An 11,163-nucleotide genomic window follows, 5' to 3' on the forward strand; every position below is an offset into this window, starting at 1 on the left:
GCGCACACCGAAGACCTTCGGCCCGTGCCCGCTCCCACTTAGGGGCGGGGCCTCAGAGCTCTCCCCTTGCTCGCCTTGACGCTAGAGCCATGAGTTGCGCGTGCAAGAACGGAAGAAGCCTGGCCGGTGCTCCGGAAGCAGTCGCTGCAACTTCCGAAAGGGGCTTGTCGCCTGGTGTGGGAGCTACGGGGCCCGGAGACTGTACTTGAAGTAGTGGGTGTATCAACATGTCCCGTGGTTCCAGCGCTGGTTTTGACCGCCACATTACCATTTTTTCACCCGAGGGCCGCCTCTACCAAGTAGGTGAGTGAACCGGGTCCGCCTGTGGTCCACCCTAACTGCCTTGTCATGGTGCGGCCTGGAACAAACAGACGCGGCCCCGGCTCTGATCTGGGGCTGAAGCAGGGCGTGATCTGGGAAAGAAGGACCGAGTCCGAATTGAGCCGCGTGGTGTACCTACCTTTGTCTGGAGGCAGGGATCGGAGACCCGAAGACTCACGACCTAGGTCTCGTCTGGGCGAGGTGCCGCACGTCCGGGCATAATGAAGAATTAAGGGAAGTAGGACTGTAATGCGTGACTCTGGCTTCCTGACGCCCCTTCAGTTGTTCCATTCCAGCCTGGGTAGGTCCAGAGTCTGTTCTTGTCTAAAGGATAATTGGTTCCTTAACGTCCCAACTAAAACGCCCCATCTCCACTTTCCTTTGTGTGCAGCATGGACTTTGTTTTGTGGTTAATTCCACACAAGCATTCAGAGCCTCCTGTGCCAGACACTGCTGGTCTTAGGGATACAAAGATGAATGTTACACCCTCCCCTGTACTGAAGCTCGCAGTTTAAAGAGGATGACAGATACGTTAACAAAAATGAATAAAGTGAAAATTGCCGAATTACGAGTATCTACAGAAGTTAGGACATCTTTGGAAAACTGGTAGATCAGAATGAGTGGCCTTCAGTTCTAGAGCTGCTCTTGAAATTTATATCCTCCTTTAAGCCACATCTGTTTGAAAGTTCGTGTAGTCTAAAAGCTGGTTCTGAATTGTTGTACATGAGATATGATGAATTAGCTGTTTTCTGAAGCTCAGCTTTAGTGAAAACAAGCCCTAAGCTAGTCATTAGTTAAGCAGTATAACAATATATTTTTGTTGAATTGACATGGTGTCAGGTTTTAGATTATAAACTAGATCCTGAACCTTTTGCCATAGAGAATTTAGTGTTAAAAGAATTTAATTTATATTTTGGGCAAATGGCTTTATTTTTGAATGCGTTTAGCACACATCAGTGCCTTGGCGAAGAGAGTAATATCACTGTGCTTGGGAAGTGTTGGTCTGTAAATGAAGTGCTCTTTGCTGTAAATTTTAAAGAGGGAGTTGGAATCACACTGGGTCCACTGTATGGCAACATACTGCATATAATGTAGCAATAAACAGCTAGTCTGGCTGGATCTAAAATCATTATGGGTAACTCAGTAATGCTTTTAATTTATTATCCCCACTTGAAAAATATCAAAGATAGAAGAGATGATAACTGTATCCCCAAGGAAGCTTCATTTTTAGTGTTTCATTCCTGAGTTACAGACTTTTTTTAATACTGGACTACTGCCTTTAGTGTTCTGGTTTATAGTTTTTAATATATGAACAGGAAAAGTCACATTTAGACTTATACTTTGCTTCTGTCTATTGATTGTGAAATCTAGTCATAAAGTGTAGTCTTTAATGCTTCTCAGATTTGGAGAGTAAAAAGACTGAGTATAGTATCATTTTAATAGTTAAAAAGATTTGGAAGAGAACATGTAGTTACAAACTAGTTTAATATCTAGATAGCATGATTTTAAGCTCTGCTTTGTTGAATAACTGACTCCTATGTAGGGCACTAATTAGACGTCGTGAGGAAAAGGAAAGTGAAAGAGGACTTAGTATGAGCATGCAATATAGGGGTGAGGAGGTCAGGCCCTGGAACCATACCTGGATTCAGATCCTTGCTTGCCCCATACTAGCAGACCTGGAGCAAGGTACATAACCTTAGCCTTAGTTTCTGTTTGTGAAGTTGGTCTAATAAGTCCCACTTTAGGGGGTTGTTTTGAGGATTAAATAGTATGATATATGCAGTGTGCTTAGAATAGTACCTGTTGCGTACTAGTGCTCAATAAATGATTTTGGATGCCTGTTTGATTCTTTGGTCATTTTTTGGTCTGTATTCGATTAGTAGCTCTTCAGACAGATTTGGAGAGTAAAAAGACTGAGTATATTCCATTTCTATGAATCTATCCATGCTTGATTTTCTAGTGAAATATATGTGCGTAATCATAATACTGTACATGCTGCTTATTTATAATTTCAGAATCCAAATTTTAGACAAAACATAAGACTGAATTATAGAGTGCAACATGTTAAACTTGGCAGTGGAAAAATAATGTAACAAAAATGGGGAGATGAGGAAGGAAAGATTAATGGAAGGTTAAGTCCGTAGTTGGGAGTCAAAAAAATAAATGTAGTCTGAAGTTGATAAATCAAAAAATAGGTACATAAAACATGGAGGCTTAAAGTTAAAATACTAACCATAATTATAAACAAACTATTGATAGTGTTTGCTCCCAGGAAATATGGGGGAGGGGATAAGCTCACTGCCATTGAGTCATTTCTGACTCATAGCAACCCCTATTGGGTTTCTGAGGCTGTAAATATTTATGAAAGTAGATTGCCCCATCTTCTTTCTGTGGAGCAGCTGGTAGGTTTGAACCACTGACCTTCTGGTTAGCAGTCAAGGGCCTTACCCTTCTGTTAACATATGTATGTAATGTATGTGTGTGTGTGTGAAGAAAAGCCTTGTAGAAGAATATATAAAACACCTAGTTTTAAAATCTACTTTAATGAATTCCTCAAGTTACCAGTGGGGAAACTGAGGCCATGATGGGCAAATTAAACCTGGCTAGTTTCAAGCTCCTTTCTTCTGCTTGCTTTCCTTTTCTGGATAGCTCTGGCAAAGGGAGGAGAGAAGCAGTCACTTGGGTTTGCCTGCCAAGTAGATGTGAGCATTGCTTGATTGTTTCTAAAAAGGGGGCATGTGGACAGGGAACAGGAAGAAAAGAGACTGATGGAGACAGACTAGAGAGGGCAGTTTTATAAATAAACTTTATTTTTTATTTACAGTTTTATTTAAAGTTTGTTTAAACTTTACAATAAAGTTTGTAAAAATAGCATTGTCAATAGAAGACAGGGTCCTTGCTTCACATCAACTATGAGAACTTTCATGATCTGTAAAATAGAAATAATGATTTCATTTACCTTATAGGGCTCTAAGGATTTAATGAGTTAATGTAAAGCACTTAGAATAGCACCTAGCACATAGTAAATGATTCTATGTGGGATGACTGTCAAGAAGAAACATGTTTGATGTAAATGAAGTCAGGAGTTTCATAAACAAATGAACTGAGGAGTACTGTTTACCTTGTTTGCACTTAAAAATATTCTAGTGTTAAAGCAATATTTCTCAGCCCAGACTTCTCAGGTCCTCCGTAGATCTGATTTGAAATTTCATATGTATGTGTGTATGTATAATAACGACACCAAAAAAATAATGAGCTCAAGCATTGCTATTTCAAATCTTGTATCTCCTCCCTGACACACACACACACACACACAATTTCTAAGGATCCTAACCCTCTGAGGATCACTGTTTTAAAGAGTACTGTTTAGGATACACTATGAAATATGTCACACTTCTCAGTTATGCTCCTACAGGGTTGTGGTTGTTAGATACCATTAAGTCAATTCTGACTCATAGCGACCCTATGGACAATAGAATAAAACTCTGCCAGGTCCTGCGCCATTGTCACAATCATTCCTATGTTGAGCCTACTTGGAGCCACTGTGTCAGCCATCTCCTTGAGGGTCTTCCTCTTTGACTGACCCTCTACTTTACCAAGCATGTCCTTCTCCAGAGACTAATTCCTCCTGATAAAACTTCCAAAGTATGTGAAATGTAGTCTTGTCATCCTCCCTTCTAAGGAGCATTCTGGCTTTACGTCTTGAGATTTATTTGTGCTTCTGGTGCTCCACAATACAGTATTCTTCACTAACACTGTAATCAAAAGATACTGATTCTTCTTCATTCTTCCTTATTCATTGTCCAATTTTCACACGTGTATGAGGCAAGTGAAAATACCGTGGCTTGGGTCAGGCACACTTTGGTCCTCAAGGTAACATATTTGCTTTTTAACTGCTTGCCTTTTGCAGCATATTTGCCCAATGCAATACCTCATTTGATTTCTTGACACTTCTTCCATAGGCATTGATCATATAGCTTCAAGGAGAATGAAATCCCAGATAACTTCAGTGCTTTCTTCATTTATTGTGATGTTGCTTATTGGTCAGTAGTGAGGATTTTTGTTTTATGTTGGGGTACAATCCATAATGAAGGAGCTAGTCTTTGATATCAGTAATTCAATATGAAGATGACATAACCTTGCTTGCTGAAAATAAAGTGGATTTGAAACTGCAGCCTGCAAAGTTAAACAAACAAAAACAACCCACTGCCGTCAAGTCAATTCCGACTCATAGCAACCTTATATGACCGAGTAGAACTGCCTTATAGAGTTTTCAAGCCTGTAAATCTTTACGGAAGCACACTGCCTCATCTTTTTTCCATGGAGCCGCTGGTGGGTTTGATTAGCAGCCAAATGCTTTATCCACTGCACTACCAGAGCTCCTCTACAAGGTTAGGGAAGGGCAAAATAAGCAGCTTCAAAAAATCTTAAAAATTTTTCAGTCTCACAACATTAAAATTGAATATAGATATACCCTGCAGAATGCCTGTCTTGCTCCAGAAGAATATCCTTGGTTTTTAATGACCTAACTTCATGGAATGTATGGATTCCTGCCTTCCAATCTACATGTGGAGGGAAAAAAATACACTGGAAAATACTGAAATTAACATGAAATAGGAAATGCTACGGAATTCAGAAAAAGGTTGGAAAAATCACGCCTGGGACAATCAGAGAAAATGTCCATAGGGAATGGAAGAGACTTGAGTGGGAAGGACAAACTTTATTCCATCAGTGGAGAATAAGAGTGAGAGGGGATTCCAGGCAGGGGCATGAAGAAGCAAAGACATGGATATGGGAATGATCAAGGTCTATAACTATAATGTGAGAGGACAGTTGGCAGATATTACAAACAAATAGCCTTCCATAGTTGGAATATTTGGGGGTCTAAAATCATAGTCTGAGCAATCAGGCAGAATAGCAAAACAGTTGGAAGGTATGGTACTGAAATTTAGGTGAGATCAAGGCTCTAATGACCACGATTTGAGAATCATCTATATAGATGTGATGGTTCTTAGTATTTCCTTTTTATCCTTTTAATTTCTATAACTGTAGTGATAGATAACCCCTCTGTAGTTCCTGGTACTTATAATTTGTACTTTCTTTTACATTCTTGGTTAGCTAGGAATTTGTGTTTGTATCCTGTGGCTATCTGTAGATGTGGTGACTTAAAAGAACAGAAAGTTGTTTTCTCACGGTTTTGGAGTCCAATATCAGCATCACTGGGCTGAAAGTAAGGTGGCAGTAGGGCTTTGCTCCTTCTGGAGGCTGGAGGACAGTGTGTTTCTTGCCTCTTCCACTTCTGGTAGCTGCTAGCATTCCTTAGCCTGTGCCGGCATCACTCCACTCTTCAAGGCCATCATCTTCAAATCTCTGTCTGCTCTCTTTTCATCTTTTCATCTTGCCGTCTCCTCTCTGTAAAATCTCCCTCTGCCTTCTTCTTACAGGGTTACATATGATTGCATTTAGAGCGCACCAGGATAATCTCATTTCAAGACCCTTAACTTAATCCCACTTGCAAAGACACTATTTATGCTATATAGAGCAAAACATTCACAGGTTCCAGGCGTTTAGAGGTTAGGTTTTGGGGAGCCATTTTCAGCCTATCACAGGGTTTATAGTTTTGTTAATTTGTTGTTATTCAAAGAGCCAATTTTTGGCTTTCATGGTTTTCCCTTTTTGTGTGTTTTCTATTTCATTGATTTCTGGTCTTTATTATTTCTTCTAATTTGGGTTTCCTTTGCTCTTTTTCTAGCTTTTTCTACTTTCTTAAAGTAGAAATATAGATAATTGAATTTAGACCTTTTCTAATATAATCAATTAAGGTTGTTATATTTTCTATGGTACATAAAAATTATTACAGACTTAACAACTAAAAACAGTAAACATCTGTTATCTCAGTTTCTGTGTGTCGGGAGCAGTCTGGGCACAGTTTAGCTTGGTTTTCTTGCTTAGGATTTCACAAAGCTGCAATCATAGTATCAGCCAGGCTGTTGTTTCATCTGGATGTTTGACTGGAGAAGAATCTGCTTCCAAGCTCACTCCAGTTGTTGGCAAAATTAATTTCCTTGCAGATGTAGGACTGAGGGCCACAGCTTGCTGGCTGTTTGACTGGAGGCCATATGCTGTTCTGGAGGCCATATGCTGTTCCTCGCCACATGGTCCCATACTTTAAGCCAGCAAGGAGAATCTCTAGCATCTGCTAGTCTTATGTAATGTGACTAGGGGAGTGACATCCCATGACTTTTGCGATATTCTGATAAGCAAGTTATAGGTATCGCCCACCCTTAAGGGGAGGGGATTACACAAAGGCGGAAACACTAGGAGGCTGGAATTATGTAAGGGCCACCTTTGATTCTGTCCACAACTTACAGAATCCCCTCTGAGCATGATTTTAGAATTCCTGCAAATTCTGATGTATTGTATTTTATCATTCAGTTCAAAATATATTTTTAAATTTCTCTTACAATTTCTTCTTTGATCTATTTATTATTTAGAAGTATGCTATTTACTTTCCAAATATTTAGGGATTTCAGTCTTTAAAAATTTACTGAGACTTCTTTTGTGACCCATCGTATGATCTGTCTTGGTAAATGTACCATGTTCACTTGAAAAAATACATATTCTGCAGTTGTTGACTATCATTTTCTATAAATATCAGTTAAGTCAAGTTGCTTGATATCATGGTTCTGATCATGTATGTCCATTCTTTTCCTGTTCATTTCTGGCGGTTGGTGAGTAGGAGTGTTAAAATCTTCGACTGTGATTGTGGGACTGGCCAATTCTTCCTTTAAACTTGTTCATTTTTCTTTACATATTTTGAAGCTCTCTTATTAGGTGCTTTATGTGAATTAATGATTGCATATTTTCCTGAGGAACTTATGAAATCTCCCTCTTTATTTCTGATAATACTCTTTGTCTTGACGTCTACCTTGTCTGATATTAATATAGACATTTCAGCCTTCTTATGCTTTGTGTTGTTGTTAGGTGCCATCAAATCGATTGCAACTCATAGTGACTTTGTGCACAACAGAACAAAAAACTACCCTGTCCTGCGTGATCCTCACAGTCCTTGCTGTGCTTGAGCTGATCATTGCAGCCACTCTGTCAGTCCATCTCGTTGAGGGTCTTCCCCTTGTTTGCTGACCCTCTGCTTTACCAAGCATGATATCCGTCTCCAGACAATGGTCCCTTCCAACAATATGACCAAAGTAGGTGAGATGAAGCCTGGCCATTGTTGCTTCCAAGGAGCATTCCAGCTGTACCTCTTCTAAGACAGATTTGTTTGTTCTTCTGGCAGTCTGTGGTATTTTCAATATTCTTCACCAGTACCACAGTTCAAATGCATCAGTTTTTCTGTCTTATTCATTGTCCAACTTCTCTTATTCATTGTCCAGCTTTCACATGCATATGAGGCAATTGAAAAACACTGTGGGTTGGGTCAGGCGCACTTTAGTCTTCAAAGTGGCTGCTTTGATCTTTTAACACTTGGAAGAGGTCTTTAGCAGTAGATTTGCCCTGTGTAATATGTTGTTTGATCTCTTGATTGCTGCTTCCATGAGTGTTGATTTTGGATCCCAGTTAAATGAAATCCTTGACGACTTCAATTTTTTCTCCGTTTGTCATGATATCGCTTATTGGTCCAGTTGTGAGGATATTTGTTTCCTTTATGTTGAGATGTCATCCATACTTAAGGCTGTAGTCTTTGATCTTCATCAGTAAATGTTTCAAGTCTTCTTTACATTCAGCAGGCAGGGTTGTCATCTACATATCACATGTCGTTAATAAGTCTTCCTCCAACCCTGATGCCACGTTCTTCTTCATGTTGTCCAGTTTCTGGAATTATTTTCTCAGCATACAGATTGAATAAGTATAGTGAAAGGATACAACCATAACACACATCTTTCCTGATTTTAAATCATGCACTATCACCTTGTTCTGTTCGAACGAATGCCTCTTGATCTATGTACAGGTTCCTCGTGAAAAAAATTAAGTGTTCTGGAGTTCCCATTCTTCACAACGTTATCCATAATTTGTTATGATCCACACACTTGAATGCCTTTGCATAGTCGATAAAACACAGGTACCTATGTGGTATCCTTTTTACGTTTACTTTTTTCCTTCCATCTATCAAAGTGTATCTCAGGTAGATAGCATATAGTTGAGCCTTGCTTTTTTTTTTTGTCCATTCTGACAATTTCAGCCTTTTAATTGGAGTAAAAGTCCATTAGTAGTTAAATGTTGACATTTGGGGATTTAAACTTACCATTTTATTATTTGTTTGTCTCTATTTTGTTTGCTTGTTCTTTTTTACCAACTTTTCTCCCTTATTCTGGATTATTTGAATAGTTTTTAGAATTTTAATTTACATATTAGTTTTCTGGCTACTTTTTGTTTTTGTTTTTGTTCTTGTTCTAGGGATTACAATGTATATCCTTAACTTTTCCCAGTCTTCTTAGGGTTAATATTTATCACTTAACATAAAATGCACAAGCCTTGAAACCTTGTTAAGTCCATTTATTCCCTATCCTTTCTATAAATATCTACATACTTATAAATTCTACATGATACTCTTACATTCCTTGCTTTTGACAATCATATGTTTTTAAATAAATAGAGGGGGAATAAAACCAGTCTTTTATAGTATCCAGGTATTTACCATTTTTGATGTTCTTCATCAGAAGATATGGATGCCTTACTGTAACAGTTTGTCTCTACTTCATTCTTTTTAATGACTATATATTATTTCATTGTTTGAATCTCTGACAGTTTATTCTATTATTATTATTATTTTTTAAAAAACTATTCTCTTTTCCAGAATATGCTTTTAAGGCTATTAACCAGGGTGGCCTTACATCAGTAGCTGTCAGAGGGAAAGACTGTGCTGTAATTGTCACACAGAAGAAAGTACCAGTAAGTAGTACTGCCACATAGTCAATTCTTGTGGAATCTGATGTAAGAATTTGTCATGAGTTTGTACAAAGATATATTATTGCCTAAGTGAATATTATGCTTGCTTTAACTATATTTTTCCATTATTCAATAAATATTTACTGTATACTTGTGTACAGTTTAGCTGAGGAGACAGAATTTACATGTGGAACATTGTGGTATGATTATAAGCACAATAGGATCTCATGGTCTTTTGTCATAGGACTAGACAAGCTTTGGTGAGATACAGTTCTTGCCTATCAGAAACAGATCATCTAGAATAGGAAAACAATCTACCTCCCCCTTTTAAAAAGGTTTTAATTGTAAAACGAAAAGAAGGCATTTATTATTATGTAATTTTAGTTCCATAGCATCACTTTTTTTAATAGCTAAACAAAGAACTGTGATTTTTATTATTATTATTTTATTTATTAGGACAAATTATTGGATTCCAGCACAGTGACACACTTATTCAAGATAACTGAAAACATTGGCTGTGTAATGACAGGAATGACAGGTAATCAACTCAATACCTACTTAGATATATAAGCCTTATGTTACTTTCTTCAACTTATTTTTTTGTTTTAATTTTAAAGCTCCTTTTAGTGACCTAATGAGTAGATTTGCAGTCTTCCAAGACTATTATCATATCTGAAGAGTATTGTGAGCTTTTAAGAAATTATAAATATAATGGAATTAGGTCTTTTGCCACTGTCAGGAAAAGTGGGCTGAGACCCATCTCATAGATGATTTATCTTATTTCATAAATAAGGACCTAACTCAATATATCTCAAACCTGGTGAAAATAACACTAGATAGAAATGGGTAAGAATTATAAAAATTTATTTTGCATTTCTATTTTTGAAATCAAGGAAAATTCAAGGCCCCCCCACATTCCCCCCAAATCAAGATAAACAGTCTCTCCTTAAAGTTTGTTCTTTTGGGAGTTACTAGATACTTGTAGAAACTGTTTTAACAGCTGATGAAGGGCTCAGCATTAAAGGACAGTACAATGTTTAAGCTCAGTCTTTTAAAAAAATTTTCCTTTTTTAAATTGTGTCTTTTTTGCTGAGTCTTTGGTGGGAGAAAAGGCCAAAGTAGACCACTTCTCCTTTCCTTAAGTCATAATAGATATATATTTATATATGTGGTGGGAAAATTATGTGGCTTAAAGTTCATTCTTCTAAAGAAGTCAGCCTTTGTTTTTATCCTATCAGCTGACAGCAGGTCCCAGGTACAGAGGGCTCGCTATGAGGCAGCTAATTGGAAATACAAATATGGCTATGAGATTCCTGTGGACATGCTGTGTAAGAGAATTGCAGATATTTCTCAAGTCTATACACAGAACGCTGAAATGAGGCCTCTTGGTTGTTGTAAGTATATTAAGGACTCTCAAATGATTAATCATTTGTAATTTTTTAAGAAGACATGTATAAAGAAAGTTATTTAAATAACATTTGGGTTCTGAACATTAGTTTGGAAATTACATAAGGTAGGGAAATCTTTATTATAAATGAGATATGAAGAAAGGTTTGGCAACAGTATCAGTGTTTTGGCATCTCTTTAAACTGTAAATGCTATTAGACTTTTGTCAAAATACTTTTTGAGAGTGTATGATTTGAAAGAGCCAAGTCCCTATTATATTAGGGTATTATAAGGTAGTATACTGTCATTCTATGAAAATGCCTAAATTAGATATTTTGACAATGTAACTGTTTCTTTTGATCAAGCTAAAGTACCAGAGTCACATAAAAGCCTGTGATTCATATTTTTAATTTTATTTTTTTGTTTGTTTGTTTTGTTTTTTTAATTTATTTATTTTTATTTGGGTGAAGATTTACAGAGCAATTTCACTTTCCATACAGCAGTTCACATATACTTTGTCTCATGTCATTGACCACAGTTTACCACAAT

At 37.5% G+C, this 11,163-nt stretch overlaps 1 protein-coding gene across 1 annotated transcript in view; it reads left to right on the forward strand.

Moving 5' to 3' along the window:
- Positions 1–227: 227 nt before the first annotated feature.
- The window catches only part of PSMA6 (proteasome 20S subunit alpha 6), a 23,055-nt gene continuing 12,119 nt past the window's right edge, over positions 228–11,163 (forward strand). Inside the window, exons 1-4 of the mRNA XM_007938547.2 lie at positions 228–303; positions 9,137–9,231; positions 9,685–9,766; positions 10,467–10,622. Of these exons, the coding sequence (XP_007936738.1) occupies positions 228–303; positions 9,137–9,231; positions 9,685–9,766; positions 10,467–10,622 (409 nt within the window). The remainder of the gene's footprint in view (positions 304–9,136; positions 9,232–9,684; positions 9,767–10,466; positions 10,623–11,163) is intronic.

The sequence above is a fragment of the Orycteropus afer genome, unplaced genomic scaffold (assembly GCF_000298275.1).
Source record: "Orycteropus afer afer isolate SDZICR_OR568_19922 unplaced genomic scaffold, OryAfe1.0 scaffold00051, whole genome shotgun sequence".
Taxonomy (NCBI): domain Eukaryota; kingdom Metazoa; phylum Chordata; class Mammalia; order Tubulidentata; family Orycteropodidae; genus Orycteropus; species Orycteropus afer.